The sequence below is a fragment of the Glycine max genome, chromosome 6, assembly GCF_000004515.6.
Source record: "Glycine max cultivar Williams 82 chromosome 6, Glycine_max_v4.0, whole genome shotgun sequence".
NCBI lineage: Eukaryota > Viridiplantae > Streptophyta > Magnoliopsida > Fabales > Fabaceae > Glycine > Glycine max.
Genome location: NC_038242.2, coordinates 47818315 through 47837479, shown reverse-complemented (window position 1 = coordinate 47837479; position 19165 = coordinate 47818315). Strand labels below are relative to the sequence as shown.

Here is a 19165-nt window from a genome sequence, read left to right as displayed (position 1 = left end):
TGGCTATCAGTTTTTCAGGTTATTAATGACGTCATCATTATATTTTAAGTAAATATAAATCTCGATTTATAGTGTAACGGAACAGTTGCTGTGGTGTAGTGGTTATCACGTTAGTCTTACACACTAAAGGTCCCCAGTTCGATCCTGGGCAGCAACAGAGGAATTTATTATCACTTTTTTGCATTTCTCTTTTATTTATATTTACTCCAAAAATCAACTTTTGAAAATTTTCCATTTCTTTAAATTTTATTTATTTTTACTCAGGAAAAATTTGCACTCTTTTTTATATGGAAAATTTTGCTGATACAAACAAAATGATGTTGAATCTCAAATATATTTGGCTTATGACTTCGTAAACTCAAAATATTTCAACTATCAATAGAAGGTTCAAAATTATTTTAAGCATTTCCACCTTCTTAATCATCAATCTTTCTATAGTTTCTTTAGACATGTTCACAATGTTACCTGTCATTGACAACGCATGTACTAGTAGTCTAGTAGTACAGACAATTGCAGAACATAGATCTTCCATTTTCTGTTTGGAAAACAAAAGTAAAAACTACAAGCCCTCTTTATTAAAATGCTTGTCCTTCATCTGTTATTAAATTGTTCTTTAAATTAACCACAGATCATGTGTCAAATGTTATTCATTTTCTCCTTCAACTTGAATCGAAGTCCAAGTACATTCTATAAGCATTTCTATCTGAGGAGTAGTACCCTTCAACCAAAGTGTCAACTTGGAAACCATGTTTCTTGTAAAGATTCACTGCAGGAGTCCTCAAGGGATCCACATGAAGCATTATGCGCAAAACTTTCGTTGTACTGCATTTCTGAATTGCTGCTTTCAACAAAGCCTCTCCGTGGCCTTGTCCCCTCCATTGCTCCTTAACTAACAAGACCAAAATATGGCATGCCCATGTTATGAATAACCAAAAAATTGAAGAATCAATACAAGTAATGTTTCAAAACACTTCTTACTATCTAAGGTTTATGAGGACGACTTAGAAGACCACATCAGTCTCATCTTTACAAGTAGTAAAAAAAGCTTTAATCTTTTTAATTGGGTAATTTCATCAAACAGGTTATGGTCATAACTTGAATTGAGAACGCCAGCACAAAAATTAACATAGAAAAGACGAAATTTGAAATTTTGAATGCAACCACTATTTCGTGACTTAGATGCAAATAAGAAAACGAAGTGGGGTGAAACCTGCGAGCTCGGTGATAGTGGCATACGAGGAAGAAGGCCAAGAATACATGACATAGCCTACAAGTTCGCCATCCACGTGAAGATAAAGCAATCCACTGTTCTTCTTTCTAAGTTCATCGTGAAAGAATGAAGTCAGTGATTCGTGCTCGGGAAAGATCTCTCTCTCCATTTTCACTATCTCTTCCACTGTATTACCACAGTTTCCATTGAGCTCAAGAATCGCCACATTCGCCATGATTCGTCAGTGTCGAGTTAAAACAGAACTTGAGACCTGATAGCATATATAGACTAATTCAGTTTATATGAATTTGTCAGTCACTAGATTTTTTTGTTTATTTGGTAAGTTTGTTTGTTCACAAGCATTTCTAAGAATAAATAAAGAAATAACCTTTTTTAAGTTAAAATAAACTTTTTATTACTTAATTTATAGAAATTATTTCATATTATTTCTCTAAAAGTTAAAAGACATTTAAAAATTAACTGACGATTAACTGATAAAGAATTTATTTTAATTTATAATTTTTTTTTCTTTTTAAAAATGCTTCGAGAGAAACTTTCCTACGCACTTTTCTATGTCTTAAACTAGTGTGTTTGAAAAAGATTTAGTAAACGTGGATTTGGTCCTCTCTCTCCACGTCTAGCATCACATTTACGCAGAAACTACTTATATAAGCTTCTGTCGGACGTGGATCCTGTTGAATTGGATGCGTAAACAAACATGCTATAAGACATGTATGACTGTAACAGTTTTTAATATTCACGAAGGCGGACAATCCCTGTAGTTTGGAGTACATTTTATTAAATACTTTTAATTATTTAAAAGTAAATGTTAATTAAAAACCTAATATTTTAATAAATCTTCTTTAATTTCATGAGCTAATAATGTTCAACAAATGAACTAAATACATTTGACAATAATTAAATTATAATACCCTAACATTTTAATTATCTGTATACTATTATTTAATTAAAACAAATAATGTAAATATTATTAATTTTATGATAATTATTCTAATGCAAGATACGTTTCTGATTGAAGTATTGACGAGCCAAACCGAAGTCCTTCAATCTCACTCGTGGAATACTATCATGTAAGATAAATGAATGAGTAACAAGGATTCAAGAGCAGTTACTTTTGTACTTTAACGTGTAATTCGTTACTAAATATATTTCTTAAAAATAAAAAGACAAAATTTAATCTTGAAAAGTGTAAAAAGTACGACAAATATATCTTATTATTAACTTTCGTTTGTTATTATTAATAAAATGGCATACATGATGTAGAAGTAAAGCTTCATGATGAATCAAAAGTGATTCAAAGGTGTTTTGATTATAACAATGATGATAACAAAAGATGATGACAAAGGTGATGACAAAAAGCTCAAAGATCAATCAAAGATCAACTCAAGTAAATCAAAGATCAATCAAGAAGAATTCAAGACTCAAGAAAAAAGTCTAGAGTCAAGAATCAAGATTCAATGTTCAAGATCTCAAGAATCAAGATCAAGATTCAAGACTCAAGATTCAAGAATGAAGAGAAGACTCAATCAAGATAAGTATTAAAAAGTTTTTCAAAACTTTGAATACCACATGAGTTTTTGACAAAATCCTTTACCAATGAGTTTTTACTCTTTGGTAATCGATTACCAGTAGCAAAATTGTTTTGAAAAAGTTTTCAAATTGAATTTACAACATTCCAATTATTTTCAAAAAGATGTAATCGATTACAGTGTTTTGGTAATCGATTACCAGTGCATTTGAACGTTGAAATTCAAATTCAAATATGAAGAGTCACATCCTTTCACACAAAAGTTTTGTGTAATCGATTACACTAATTTGGTAATCGATTACCAGTGACTATTTCTGAAAAAATCAAAATATGTAACTCTTCAAAAGATTTTTGACTTTTTCAAATTGGTTTTAAGTTTTTCTAAAAGTTATAACTCTTCTAAATGGTCTTCTTGACCAGACACAAAGAGTCTATAAAAGAAAGGCTTTGTTTTGCAAAAAAAAAAAAAAAGAAATTCAATTCATTCAATCTTGAATACTTTTCCAATCATTACAATCCTTTACAAGCCTTGAATCTCTTTGAACTTCTTCTTCTTCTTTGTACCAAAAGCTTTATGAAGTTTTCTGATTTTCCAAACCTTGAAAACTTGTGCTATTCATCTTTTCATTCTCTTCTCCCTTTGCCAAAAAGAATTCACCAAGGACTAACCGCCTGAATTCTTTTTGTGTCTCTCTTCTCCCTTTTCCAAAAGAACAAAGGACTAACCGCCTGAATTCTTTTGTGTCTCCCTTCTCCCTTGTCAAAGAATTCAAAACGACACAATCTGAGAATTCTTTTGATTCTTCCCTATCCCTAATACAAAAGTGTTCAAAAGACTAACCGCCTGAGAATTCTTTTGTATCCCCATTCACAAAGTATCAAAGGTTTAACAGCCTGAGATCTTTGTCTTAACACATTGGAGGGTACATCCTTTGTGGTACAAGTAGAGGGTACATCTACTTGGGTTTGACTGAGAACAAGAGAGGGTACATCTCTTGTGGATCAGTTCTAGTGGAGGGTGCATCCACTAGGTTCAAAGAGAACAAGGGAGGGTACATCCCTTGTGAATCTTTGCTTGTAAAAGGATTTTTACAAGGTTGAAAGAAATCTCAAGGACCGCAGGTCGCTTTGGAACTGGATGTAGGCATGGGTTATTGTCGAACCAGTATAAAAACTCTTGTGTGTTTGTTTCCTTCTTCCCTACTCTTTTACTTTCCGCTGTGCATTTAATTTCCGCTTTTACTTTCTGTTAAGTTTCTCTTCTACTCCTCATTCTCCTAACAATTTAGTAAAAGCCTTAGAAGAGTAATTTTTAATTAGTAAAGGTTTAGGAATAATTAATTCAACTCCCCCTTCTTAATTATTCTGAGGCCACTCAATCCAAAACATGACATGAAAGGAAAAATTTCTCACTGAAATGATTGTTAATGTGGATTGTTAGCATAGGGACATATTTGTCATAATATTTTTTTGACTTTTCGTCTTTCTGTCGTGCGAACAAATGCACCGCTAAACAATAAAAATATAAAATTTAGTCCCTGAAAATATAAAAAGCGTGGCACATATATCCGAACGTTAATAATAGATTATTATTATTATTATTATTATTATTATTATTATTATTATTGTGTTTTTGTAATTTATTGCTCGTATTCGTTTGGTACTTATGCAATATATTTCTTAAATTGTCTTTTAATATATATAAATTTATTATTTTAATTTCCTTGTCAAACCTTAATCTTTTCTATTAAATTTTTTTTATCTTATATCTTATAATTTTATCAAATTTCTACTAAATTTCTCACTTTTAATCTTTAAAAATATTTCATATCTTAATTCTAACTTAAGTACCCTTATTTTTAGATTGAAAATAAAATCTCGAGAGTTTTGAGTAAAAAAAACACAATTAGCCGCAACACCAAATTTATTTATTTATTTATTTATTAAAAAAATAATTTAATCAACTATTGTTTTTCAAAAAAAAAAAAGTCTCACAAAATTTAATCTATATAAAGCTAAAGTGGAATTATAAGTCGTTTTTCTCAATCAATAAAATGTATATATATACCTCAAATATGAAAAAAAATTCTTAGATAAACTTCATATGTTTTCAATCGAGACAACACTTATTATACATAATATGAATGAAATGAAAATAGTTACTAACAAATAAAGAACTCAAATAAATTTAAATAAAAAATATTATAATGTTCAAACTAATATAGAGGTTAACTTCAAAACAAAAAAAAATAATACAGAGGTTTATTATTTATCTTTGGAACGTAGAGCTGTATCTCTCGCTGATTTATTATTGTTGTATAATCTTACTACAAATTGAACTACCAATTTTACTCAACTACAAATTCAAAAAACTTGAGAAATGAAAACATAAAAGACCTAAAATACATTTGAGCCAAATAAGATAAGAAGAAGAACAAAATCTATCTTCAACATAAAAGACTCAATTGTCAAATAAGTATTTCATATCTGTCTTCTTTCATATATAGATAAGTTTGGTCTAGTATTGCCTAGCCAATTGATATTTACCTTTTTAATCCAATTTGTTTATCATTATGATACATATTACATATAGCTTTCGTAACATGTTTCAATGTTCTTTGTTAGTTACCATATTCTTGAAAATTACTGAACCATTTTTGCATTGTATTTGTAACTAAAAGCTTCATATTGTATTCACAAGATTCTTGAGTCTTGACAACTACAAATTTATAGTATTCTTCAATCAAAAGGCAAACCTACAAACAAAAGAGGAAAAGAAGAAAACCTAGCCTTGGGCCATCGCACTTTACTGTCGCAGAGGATGAAAAGTGAAAACAGAACAAAGAAGAGAACAATAAAGACTCTCTTCATTGTCCTCACCGCCATGCACTTCATTGTCGTTGCGGCCACCATGCACTCACATAATCGTGGAAGAAACGCACACTTGCCCACTCACACTTCATCTCATCGTCGCCGCAACCACCACGCATGTGCACCTCGCCTACGCTGTTGCAGTCGTATTGTCGCACAATTGCGGGATGGAATGAGGGAACAACTGAACACGAAGCGAGGAGGAAGAAAAAAAAATGATTTGATGGAAGCACTGCCATACTGATGCAAAGTGGTAAGGAAGAGAGAAAAACGAAATAAACGAACAGACGCCATTTCCATTTTTCCCAAACCCGCAAACTCGGTGCAGACTCACAAGTCTACATTAACTCGCATGAGTCTGCGCAAACTCACTTGATTGCACTCAGTTTTTGATTCTAGTCAGGATTTAACTCGTGGAGGCTCCATGGAATCATAAACTCGTACGATTCTACAAGTTAAATCATGATTTTGATAAGCATGTCATCTACTATTAGACTTTTTGACTGGTCAAATCCTATATTCGGGTTTGTTCATATTCTTTTCTTTCTCTTATCATTACTGTTAATTGTTATTCATACGCTTTTATTGCATTGAAAATAAGTAAAAAAAATAGCAATGTGCCTCTAATTTACGGTTTCTTTTGTGAAGATTGTAAATGTTTTCATTCTTGTATGAATTTATAAAGTAGAAACCCCATTTTTTTGTGAATTAATATTGAATTTAACTCAGTTTGTAGGCTAAAGAAGAGAATGTGTGAAATGCTGCTGAAGGAATCGCTTAGCGAGACAGATTGGCTAAGCGAGCCATATTCGCTTAGCTAGCAAGGCAGCCAGCTCACTTAGCGAATGCAAAACCCTAGAAGATTTTAAGCTAGAGAGCAGTGGGCAGCCAACCTGCCCAGCGAGGTCGTTGTCTCTACTCGCGTTTAGCATTCCCAGGCTCACTTAGTGGGCACAAGCTCGCTTAACGGATATTCATTTACTCTCGCTTAGCAGATATTCACTTACTCTCGCTCAGCGAGACATGCTCACTGAGCGAGCCTTCGTATACTGAGAAGTCCAAGAGCCTTTAAAACACTGAGTTAGTGGAAAATGAAAGGACACCAAGCTTCTACTACATAAAAAAGAAGGAAGAAGACACCTAGGCTGGAGAGAAGACATTTTCTTCATCCTTTATCTTTTTCTTTCATTCAAACACCATTTTCCTCTTTGTATTAAGTCCTACTTGTTAATGGAGGGCTAGAAACTTCATTGTGGAGGAGTTATTCTACTGAGCACTCTTAATGTAAATTTCTAACTATCTATTTAATGTTATTCTCTGGTGTTCTTTACTTCTATATGCATTTATTTTACATGCTTGTGGCTTGATCATCCATTTGTATGTTTAGTTAGATTTTTTAGTGTTGGAAAATGCTTGGAATCCTTAGAACTTGATAGAGCAGCTAGAGGTCTGTTTATCTAGGAATAAAATGCAGTAATCTAGTATATTTTGTACTGTGCGCATACTGCAACTCCCTTAGAACGAGTTTGTTGAGGAATCAAGAACAAAAACTAAGAGAGTTAGACCCATTCGTGTGAGGAAATATGGTCTGAGTAAATCGGTGGTGCAAGAGCGCTAAAATAACGTTAAATAGAGAGAAAAAACTTTTTACTACGGCAAGAGAAAGTTCAGTAGAAGACTCCCCAACACTTTTACCTTGATATTTATTGTATTTTACAGCTTTGTGTTTATTTCGGTATTTGATAAGCGTAGTTTATTACAGAAAAATCAAATCATTGATGGACCTTTTATTTCATTCCTAAAGTTAAAAGTGTTTACATATTGAATATACAACATCTAAGTAAAACAAATTCTTTGTGAATACGATACTTGGTCTTACCGTTTAAATACTACTTGTGCAAATTGGTATACTTGCCAATAGAAGAACAATTACTCATCCTTAATAAAAATAAAAAGCAACAACCAAGTTCTTCTCTCTACTTCATATTCTTTTCTGGGGTGGTTCTTGTTATTGGTAATGGTCTCATAGAGCATAGTAGTTAGATTTATGTGTTTTTTTTGTCTTTTTTTTTCTTCAGATGAACTATGTTTCTTCCATGTGCATTTGTGAACATGGAAAACATTGGTCTTTCTTCCATATTATGGGTACCCTTTTCCTTTTGTGCAAAGTTTGTTTAGTTAGGAGTCAATATTCTGGAAGTGTCTCTCATTTGGGGAAATAAATGGTTCTCAAATGAATTGGATTGACAAAGATGGCAAGTTCCTTGTCTCAAAAGAGGGACAATTTGCCTTTGCCTTAGTCACCACAACGCATGCCTAACACTGCCACCCCTCAAGGTCTATTACGGCTTCAACCCCACCGTGAAGTCCTTCCACCTCGACAACCTCTTCGTCCTCATCGTCCTCTCATTATTATGTCGTTGTGGCCATCGCACTATCACTCATCTACGACGCCACCGCGTGCGTTGGTGGCCTCTCCTGGAAATCCCTCGAAAGACCCGAACTTGACGCCGAAACCTTGGAGATGAACCAATTATAGGTTGTCCTCAAAATTCAAGCTTGGTCGATCCTAATTCTAATTCTCAAAATTCAAATTTGGCTTAGATCTGGACTTGTGGGTTCTGTTTGGATAGATTAAGGTGGTGGTGATGGAGTTGGCGGGGTAGGTGAAGGGTGGGTTGCGGCGCCGCAATGGTCTATGTGGCAAGATCTAGTAGACTGTGGCGGTCGGAGGTGTTGCGAATCAGATCTAGTCGCTTATGGTGATTTGGTGGTGGTGGAGGGCCAACGCAAGGTAGGTCTTGATTGGAGGTCGCATGCATAGGAATACAAGGAAGTCGACACGTTTTTTTTTAAAAAAAAATAAATGTTTTTTAATATATTTTTTAAATCAAATACTGACGATATTTGAATATCATATTATAAAATATTTAATAAATACGTCATTAGTCCACTAACGGAAATTATCTAAAATAAAAATATTCAAATATCAAAAAATAGATGTAAAGAAATTTTTTTTATCATAAATTAAATACAAAAGTCAAATATATAATAGAGATAAAAAATACTTTTAAGTCTTTATAGTAATTATTTTAAAAAAATTCTATAATCGATTAAGAGAATAACGAATCAAAATTAAATTATTTTAACAAACATCCAAGTGAAAAATAAGTCAAATGTAAGATAAGTTTCTGATTGAAGTGTTGAAGCCTGAATAATTGGTCCAAAGTCCAAACTGAAGACCTTCAATCTCAGTCGTGGAATACTATATTGCAAGATAAAGGTTTGAGTATTAAGGATTCGATTCCAGAGGCAAATGTTGTCGGTTCTGGTGTGTCCATCTCATGAGTTGGCCACACCCTTTCAGTGCCTTCACTTCCCAAACACAGATTATAGCCTGAAATGTTCACCGAAACTGCAATTGGGAAGCACTCCCTCCCAACGCAACCCTTTCAAGTGCTTTTGCAATAGGAAAGAACACGTCACACCCTTTTCTCAGGTATGAAAAAAAAAACATGTTGATTCTCTCTTAGGTCTCTGAGACCCTCTGATTCTGATGCAATCATTAATTCTAATTTTTCTTCTTCTTTTTGTTGTTACAAATTGCAGGGATTCTCAGAGTTGCAAGAGGATGATAGTCCATGGGAGAGTGGGAACGTGTGGAGCAATCTTGCACTCTATTTATTCACTCTGCATATCCCTTTTAGCTTTGGAGGCTTATCCGTGGTTGCTCTATTTAATGGACAACCTGTTCTTGACCCACAAACTGAGGTCACCTTTATTATTTATTTCTTATAATCATTAGAGTAGTAAACCCTTAAATCTTCCAAATATCATCAGGGTGTTACTATGTTAATCCTATAAAGATTTTTGTTATTAAATTAGTCCCTTGAGAAATTAACGTGTCGCCACATTATTAGTCAAAATATTTAATAACCAAATTGGTACTTCAAATTCAAATATATATTACCATGTCTTACTGAGGATTAAAGTGGCAACACACCTAATCTCTGTTTGAGAGGGACTAATTGATGACCAAAATCTTTCCAAGGTTAATGTGGTGGTGATATTGATTTGCTAAGTTTAAAGGAAAAAGTAAAATCATTCCAAAATCTTGTTAGTTGTTATTATTATTGCTTTAATTGGTATAGATCAACAGTGTTTTTTTTAGTTCTGCAAGACTGAATTGGAAGTTGCTTTTTTATGGCTTGTCACTTTGCTGTATCTCACTTGTGCTTGGGGATAGCTTGCATTTATAGAATGGTGTTTTTATGTTCACATATCCAGTGTGCGCATCAGAGGTTTTAAGGTTGTGCAATAGAGCATCAACCAGAACTGGTGTTTTTAAGTGATATGCTATAAATGGTCCTTCATCTTTACATTTAGTTCATGGTCTGAATTTACATTCTGCTGGAGTTTAGGTTCATTGGTTCACAGTGTTATGCCTTTTGAGAAGATGTTTTAAGTTTTAACAATCTCTTTTCATTCACTGATGCAGGCCTTATCACTTCTCACCATTCAAATTCTCGAGTTTGGTGGGGCTCTAGTTTTATTGAAGTACACAGCTAAGCCACAATACAAGTTTTCAAATTTCTCCAGAAAGAACAAATTATTGAGCAACAGGAACTGGTTTTTGTCATCAGCTGTGGGATTTGGGTTTCTTGTTCTGTTAATTTTCCTAACATCTCTACTTGCTGACAGATTATTTGGCTCCAAGGTTGGTGATTATATATATATATATATATATATACACAGTTATATATTTAATTTCATTTGTGTACAAAAACTATATGTCTAGCACATTTGTCATGATTCTCCTTACATTATCTTTGCTGCTTGCATAGCTTTCTTAGTAGAACAATAAAGCACCCTTTCATTATCGGGGAGTTTAAAGCTTTATGGAATGAGTAGTGTTTAAAAAGAAATAGTTTCTAAGAGTAAACAACAACCAAAGGCTATGGTGTATGACAAAACAATTGAGCAAACTGCGAGAACAGTGAGGAAGAGGAGATTAATAGGAATGAAACTTTGATTTGTGCAAGATTTACATGAGATTGGGAGTATTTAGTGGAAGGGAATAGATAATTTGTCTTTAAAACATGGCCTCAGGATTTAAGCTTCCTCAAGGAGCAGGGCATCATCTTTAAAATAGGTGGTGTTATCCTACACCAAGGGCATCTTTTTAGTTTGACATCTCAAGGTACCTCTGTGGCCTAATATCTTAATCGAAAATTCTTGTAAACACACATAGTAATAGATCAGAAGCATCAAGAATCTTCTATCAAACACCATACTGTTCAATATCAATGTTGCTGTAGTTAGTGAACCAGAAATTGGTATCATTATTTTTTTTTTTCTTTCACTTTTAAACCTCTTTCTTAACAAGTATTGAGTTTTTTTTTTTTTTTTTTTTGCATTAGTATATAGGTATGATAATAAAGCTGGTCTCAATAAAATGTCCTACCTTATAATGAAAAATACCCACATAACTCAAGTTGTCTAGGCATAACCTACATGGCAACAGGTGAGAGGATCAATGGGTTAAACCTAGAGGCTCCTATCAACTAACATTTACTGTTTTAACGTTTCTTATATTTCTTTTAATATCACAGTTTTAATTTCTTCATACACGGTAACTTTGCCATGTTAGTTTAGGGAGGCTCAGAGATAATATGCATGCTAGAAAAATTACTTGTCCAATTTGAAATTAGATAGCCTGATGACAGAAACAAACAGGGTTATAATGGTACTTGCTGCTAACAACATTTTTGGAAGAACTAAAAAGGGGGAAACTTAAGAAAGAAGAAGAGACTAAGGGAAATTTGTAAGTAAGAAACAAAAGTATTGTATTTGGCATCTGACTTAAAAGTATGCACTATGCACTAAAGGAGCTATATGGCCGAAAAATTCGTGTAATAATTTTTAATCCTATTAAAGTTAACAAATGTCTAAGATTTTTATGCATTCCCACATACCTAATATAAATTACCCGAATGATTTGATTCAGTTGTGGAGAATATCCAGCAATATTTGATTGCAAAATGTAGTCCTACTTTACTGTGTGAGTTGTGGAAAGTGTCATTATCCTATTCTCATGATGTTTAATAAAGGCATTATTATTGCAAACCATGGAACTATCATTTCTTCCAGCCCCTCCGAACCAAACCTCATGATTCTATATTTCTGTATGTAGTTATTCTAAAAATTTGCAATTTTTTAAGTCTGTACCATAGCAAACTGAGACGGGTTGAAAGTTATGAAATGATGGTGTGTAATGTTTTCCTTTAACTTTACTTTTACCATATGCATGCAGCCTGTGAACAACCCCATACTGAAGGACATGCTCCTAAACAGTGACATCTCAAGATTGTCTTGTGTGCTTGCTTATTGCATTGTCACTCCCCTTTTGGAAGAAGTTGTTTATAGGGGATTTCTTTTGACCTCACTTTCTTCTACCTTGGAGTGGCAGCAAGCTGTTGCCATAAGCTCAGTTGTATTCAGTGCAATTCACTTCTCTGGTGAGAACTTTCTACAATTGTTCATCATTGGATGTGTTCTTGGATGCTCCTATTGCTGGTCTGGGAATTTGAGTTCCTCCATTGCTATACATTCCTTGTACAATGCTTTGACCTTAGTAATAACTTATTTTTATTAAATTGTATTTAAAAACTTTGGTATTAAAAAATTACATGAGTCTTTTTTCTCTATGAATAAAAATTACATTAGTCTAATTACTCAATTTGAGTATATTCATTTAGAGTGTGTTTGGATGGGAAAATTTAAAATTCTAAGAAATTTAAAATTCTGAGAATTTCAAATGCTTCAATTGAAATTTTTTTATTTTCAAAATTTTGTGTTTGGATAAAAAAAATTAAAATTATGAGGGTGAAAAAAAATGAATGAAAAAAAAGAGAAGATATGATTGGTGTGCTAGTTATACGTATTCCTCTACATTCACACTCAATTGATGTTCCACGAGCTCAAACGGTATCTCTTGAAGAAGATTATAAGAAGAAAATTTCAATTTCTCACCTTTGAGAATGAAATTGAAATTCCAGATTTTTAGTTGTTTAAAATTCTGTTTTAAAATTCTAAAATTTTAAATTCTTCACAAAAAAATCCAAACAATGAATTCTAGATTACAGAAATTTAAATTCTCTGATAAATTATTTTCTTCAGTTAAAATTCTCTATCCAAACGCATTCTTAAAGAAATTTTTTTTTTTTTTAATTTATAAAATTTAAATTTAGAATCTTATTAAAGGAAAATAAATTCTTCATCACTGGAATAACCACCACGGGTGAATTTTATTTATTTTAAAACTCTTATAAAAAAATATATCTGTAAAATTTATCAAAATAAAAAATTAATTATCACTTTATTTTAATGGATAATATATTAGTTAAAATACAAGTAAATATTTATTACAACATAAAATACTTACAATTATCTAATTTATGTGAAATTAGATATATATGATCAGAAAAATAATTTAAATTGTTGGATTGATTAATTTTACATTCTATAAAAAAAATTGATATATGCTATAAAAAATTATTAAACAGTGCAAGTGTAAAAAAATGACATTTTTAATATCAAATAATTCCTTATATGCATAAAGATAGATTAATTTGATAATGTCTATCCATGGAGTTGTAGAATTCTCCCTATATATTTTTAATTTAATCTAATAAAAATTTTATTCTTATTCTATTTAGCCTTTTCTCTTTAAGGAAACACAATAATTTTTCCGTAGGAGATTATGTCTCTGTCATCATATGTTTGCTGCCTTTGTCCCCCTTACTGAATTGGGTCCAATGGTTCAGAAGCTATTTTCTCTGTGACTTCGACTTTCCTTTTTTTTTTCTCTCCTCTTAAATTTTAAGTAGTTAAATTCAAATTTAACCATGAATATATAATTATTGGCCTATCCCATTTAAAAGCAAGAGTAGACAGACATGAACATAGGGTCTGAAACATAAGTTATGTTTGGATAAAAATTGAGAATGAGTTTTTGAGAATTCTAATATATATTTTTTAAAATTTTAAGATACAAAATGAAAAGAAAAAATCATTGTTTTGAGAATTAAAGAAATTTGGAGCTTCTTCAACCAGAATCCAAACATATACGTTACCATAAGTATTTAAAATGAGAAATATATTGAGAAGAAACTTGCATTTATGAAAGTTTGATATGTTAACCACTTAATTACTCGTTAACTAATAATGATTTCGACCATTTAACGCCTTGGGTTTATTAAAATACCATCGTTGATTATTTTCATAATAAGTTTCCTCAAGTTAGTTAGTGCCTGGAGCACAATTAATCCACCCAAATTATAATATTTAACCTTTTTATTTTATTTGAGATTTGAGATGTAATCCTTCTTTCCATGGCACAAATTCAAATAGAGAGGAATGCTCGGCAAGTACAGAAATGTTTCTACTTTATTCGACTTTAATTATTACTATACAACTTAATATATGCTTATTATATTGTTGAGTACTTGAGAATGAAATACGTATCTTCCTTCACATTCCAGCAAGGCTATATAGTGAATAAAACATTCTGGAGTATAGTATAGACAATACCTAAGCTGTATTTATGCATTCTTTTGGTAATGTTGCTCTTTGTTAATTAATAGGTGGATGAAAACTTAGTTAATTTATCAAATGAAAACTCCCTTATTCGAAGATGACAGTTTTTCTTCACATCAAAACTCTCTTCTCACATTTAATAATTCCTTTCAGTAACTTTCATTTAAGTGTGCCCTTTGCTCTAAGAAATAAAAAAAAAGAGATTATTGAAATATTAATACTTAATTAATTCAAATAATAAATATCCTTTTCGTTCTTCTTTATTTTTATTTTTTTTTACTTTCTTCATCACCTTGCGTGCATGTGTGTGTGTGTGGATAGCAAGTGGGTGAGGGGGTTATTTATTCCTTGAAATTGGACTTTCTCTTTTAAAACAAAAAAATAGACCTGCAAACCAATACTATAACGGGTATATATATAGATTGATCGAACGTGGAAAGAAAATGATAGAAAGATATTAATGTTTTTTTTTATAAAAAAAACTGCTTACATAAAGATAACAATCTATATTTGATTTTTAAATTTAAAATTTATTTATATTAAATAAATTTTTAATAGCACAATTATTAACTAAATAAAATTATTGCTTTGATATTTTTCTCTCTTTCGGTTTTTTCTTCACCAAACAACTTGGTGGACTAGTTTGGGATAATTGTCCTGCAAAATTTCAATTTTTTAATATATATATATATATATAATTAGAAATTATCCACATAATTTTAAATATGATATAAAAACTGATTCATAATATGAATATTATTCTAACAAAATTATGTGTATGAGTATTGTTTTACACATAAAATTTCTAAAGACTATTTACACAAATACTTACTACCATAATATAAAATTTAAATAATATGTAACTAAGCTTAAGTAAACAGAACTTAAATAGTAAACACACACACAAACACACAATTTTAACGGTTTAATTTTCACTATTTTCTTTCACCAATTTCCCTTGAACTTCTTTTTCTTAGATTTTGCCACCCACCTAATGAGCTAGACTCACTTTGCTTTCAGATGTGTCAGCATTCACGTGGTCCCCACACACCAATGCTTATCCCTCAATCAACGTAGGCATCAAAGGACGACTCAGATCAAATCTTATACCCACATCACCAACCGATCACCGCCACGTGTCCTACGATGCGTTGGATTCCATTGGGCCTCTTAGTTTAAAGTGGTTTTTTTCTCTCCTTCCACCACCTTTTAGAACACAACACAATACCAATTAGCCTAACACTCTCAACCCAACACAAGTTTTTTTTTTTTCTTCAGTTTTTCTCTTCCCAAAGAGTTTTTGTTTTGTCTTTTGTTCTTCTCATGGGTGGGTTTGAACAGAAGATGAAGGATAGGGCCAAGGAGCTCAAGGTCTTGCTCAAGAAAGGGGTGAAGATTGTGGGAGATTCATGCAAGAAGGGGTGGAACAAAGTCAAACACATCAAACGCTGATTAGTGTGATTGTAATCATCTGTTGCATGGCTTATTATCCCAAAGTCTCTTGATTGTTTTTTTTTTTTTTTGGTATTGTTATTTATTTGTACTTTCATAGGTTTGGTTTGCATGTAAAATGTAGTCCTTCTAATTTTTTTGGTTCCTCTCTCCCCTTTTTAGGGGTTGTTTTTGTCTCTTCTCAGGGATATAATTTTGGTGTGTCCGAGTTTGTTTGTGTTAAATCTAAAATTTTGTTTTATTATTTTCTCTGTTCTTCCTCTGGATTGCTATGCAAAATTTCTAGTGAGAACCCAAATTCCAGATCTTGATGTTTCTTTTGACTCTATTTGTGTAATAATATTCTTATTTTTTATATCTTGCTTATTGTCCCTTGTTTTTGTTACTATTAGGGTGGTGTTTGAAATTTGAAAATTATATGGTTTAGGATCCAGATGCATCCCCCAATATTTAATTTGGTGGTGTGTGATTTAATTTTAACTTGGGAAGCTTAAATGAGTAGAGAGAGGGTCATGATCATGTATGGGCTTGTTTCTTAATTATGATTAATTTTGGTTTTGAACGCGTTATTCAGCTAGCTGTAATCAAATAGTGAAGACAATAAAGAAAAGGTCCTTCGTTAAATCCATGCATATCCTATAAAAGGTTTTGAAGATTTATGAACACTATTTTCCTTCATTCATTTCGATTATGCATTTGCCCCAAATCATGATGAATTATGAGGTTTCTAAAACTAGACGTGCTGGAAACATAAAAGAAGACAGAAGCATGTTTCATTGCTTTATGCAACTTCTAAAGTAAAAAAGGAACTAAATTTCTATTGCTTTTTGACATAGTTGGTATAATTCATTAATTCTTAGATGCTCTGATTTGGGGACCCCTGTTTTGTGGCCCACAGATGCATGTTTAGCTGTCAATTTCGGATTCTATGTGCTCATCTACCGGTTAAAATCAAAGTTGTGAAAATAAAAATACAAATATGACAGATAAGCAGTTAGAATTGACAAATTTGCTATAATCAACGTTACTCTAATTATCTCGTCTTCTATGTATTACTCCACTCCCTATTACAAGAAAAATAGAATAACTCCAAAAGTCTGTTTCATGATGGGTTACTTTTCACTCATATGGCATTAGCTTAGGTGATTCACGTAGAATTTGAATTTAGTTATTTCTTTCTATATATATTATTTTTCTGGAAATCATAAAATTTCACATCGATTATTCATAGAGTTAAGATTACAGATTATTTACAAATATTTTATTTTCTTAATCCATTGAGGTATCTTTTACAAGAATAAAAATATAACGATTGACCAAATTTTCATAAGATCTATTTTTTTTTATAAGAATTTAACATGATATTATGATGTTTAGAATATTTATACGTTTTATTTAACCAACTAAGTTAAATTTCTCTTGGTCATCTAATTCTTTTTTAGATCCTTAAAGTTAACAAAAATTAAGAATCTTATTTCTTATTAATGAATGGATGTTCATACTAAATGACTAAAAGTAATAAATAACAATTAAAGGGTTTAATTTAGTTGGTTGAACATGGGTGAATGTTATAAACATATTGCATTATCTTTAATTCTCAACTAACTAACTAAATCACCTTAACTAATTTTATCATATTAAATCACTCTACATTTTTTCTCAAATAAAAAATTAATCTACACTTTTCCAATTTTTTTTTTTACTTTTTCAATCATGAATTGTATAGTAGTTACTAATATGTTGAATCCCTTCCATGGTATCTAATTACAAGCATCGTTGTCCTTTTATTCAGAGTACCGTATTCCTGGCTTTTCTATCCATTAGGGGTAAAAAAAATTCTCAATTTTGCAATTGGGGGTATATTTTAAAAAATTATTTAAAATGGGGTAAATTATAATAGGTGTTACGACTTCTATTTTTTTATTTTATCATATTAAATCACTCTACATTTTTTCTCAAATAAAAAATTAATCTACACTTTTCCAATTTTTTTTTTTTTTTACTTTTTCAATCATGATTTGTATAGTAGTTACTAATATGTTGAATCCCTTCCATGGTCTCTAATTACAAGCATCGTTACCCTTTTATTGAGAGTGCCGTATTCCTGGCTTTTCTATCCACTAGGGGTAAAAAATTTCTCAATTTTTCAATCTGGGATATATTTTAAAAAATTATCTAAAATGAGGTAAATCGTAATAGGTGTTATGACTTCTATTTTTTTATTTTTTAAATTGAAATCATGAAATTATTTACGATTTCAATTCAAATGTTATTTTTTTTACAACTCTAAAGTCATAAATATTTTTATTTTTTTTAAAACCGAAGTCGTAAAATTATTTATGACTTTTTATTTGTTTTATGACTTTAAAGGTTAACAAAACAAAAACAGATATACGAATAGAAAAAAAATAGATTTTTAAAATAAAAAAAGGCTTACTACTTGCTTATGAAACCTTTTAAAAAAATAAAAAAGAAAAAAAAGGTTAACAAAACAAAAACAGGTATACGAATAGAAAAAAAATAGATTTTTAAAATAAAAAAAGGCTTACTACTTGCTTATGAAACCTTTTAAAAAAATAAAAACAAAAAAAAGTTTTACCAAAGTCATAAAACAAAAAAAAATATCATAAATAATTTTACAATTTCGATTTAAAAAAATATTTATAATTTTAAAGTCGTATAAAAAATAACATTTGAACTTAATTTATAACTTCAGTTAAAAAAAATCCTAACAGGAGTTATGGACTTCTGAGTTAGAAGTGATACTAGACTTATCCCGTTTTAATAATTTTTTAAAATATACTCCCATCAGAAATTTTTTTACCCCTAATTGGTAAAAAAAAGCCCCGTATTCCCAGGTTGGTCTTACTGACCCTAGGTGTCCTTCATCGAACCCATTATATGCTTCACTCAAAACTACGGCACCAACACAAACACGGGTAGTGCCTAACTCTTACCTATCCTGTGTGCTAAAATATCTATACATTGCCTACGTATGCAACTGTATGTGAGTATTTCTAAACATGTAGATATTCATGAATATTAAAAACAAAACAAAGAAAACTATATAATGCTAAACAACTTCACCATAATTAGATTCTTTAAAATATATACATTATATAACTCCAAAACATAAATTCAAATAACATTAATCTATTTAAAATATTAATTAAAATAAAATTAGCCTATCTAAAACATGAATCCAAACATGAATCCAATAAAAACATTGGTTCAATTCTTTAAATCTAAATAATATATATATATATATATATATATATATATATATATATATATATAAATGTTCTCTAATCTATTTAGTCATATATTAATCTCGTAGTACATAACATGAACTAAGAAATTTTTTTAAGATAATGAGAATTAAACATGAGTTCATGATAAATCTATCACAAATAGTACCACACTCATCCTAAAGGGGACATTGTTGTTTCTTGTTGTTAAAAAAATGCATAGGTTCCGTGCCAAGT

General features: G+C 30.9%; 2 protein-coding genes and 1 non-coding gene across 3 annotated transcripts; 2 read left to right on the top strand and 1 right to left on the bottom strand.

Annotated features, from left to right (window-relative positions):
• The first annotated feature begins 84 nt into the window (after positions 1-84).
• On the top strand, positions 85-157 carry TRNAV-UAC (transfer RNA valine (anticodon UAC)). The gene has a single exon. It is a non-coding gene; the product is annotated as a tRNA-Val (tRNA).
• A 344-nt stretch (positions 158-501) lies between these two features.
• LOC100808645 (putative [ribosomal protein S18]-alanine N-acetyltransferase) lies at positions 502-1555 on the bottom strand. The gene is made up of 2 exons (XM_014776807.3): positions 1211-1555; positions 502-889 (listed from the first exon to the last, which is right to left on the bottom strand). Exons 1-2 carry the CDS (start codon positions 1443-1445, stop codon positions 660-662), a joined length of 465 nt encoding a protein of 154 aa, XP_014632293.1. The 5' UTR covers positions 1446-1555; the 3' UTR covers positions 502-659.
• Positions 1556-8804: 7249 nt separating this feature from the next.
• LOC100806529 (uncharacterized) lies at positions 8805-12315 on the top strand. The gene is made up of 4 exons (XM_003527384.5): positions 8805-9129; positions 9240-9401; positions 10129-10347; positions 11944-12315. The coding sequence occupies exons 1-4, from the start codon at positions 8947-8949 to the stop codon at positions 12283-12285; spliced, it is 906 nt and encodes a 301-aa protein (XP_003527432.1). The 5' UTR covers positions 8805-8946; the 3' UTR covers positions 12286-12315.
• Positions 12316-19165: the final 6850 nt, after the last annotated feature.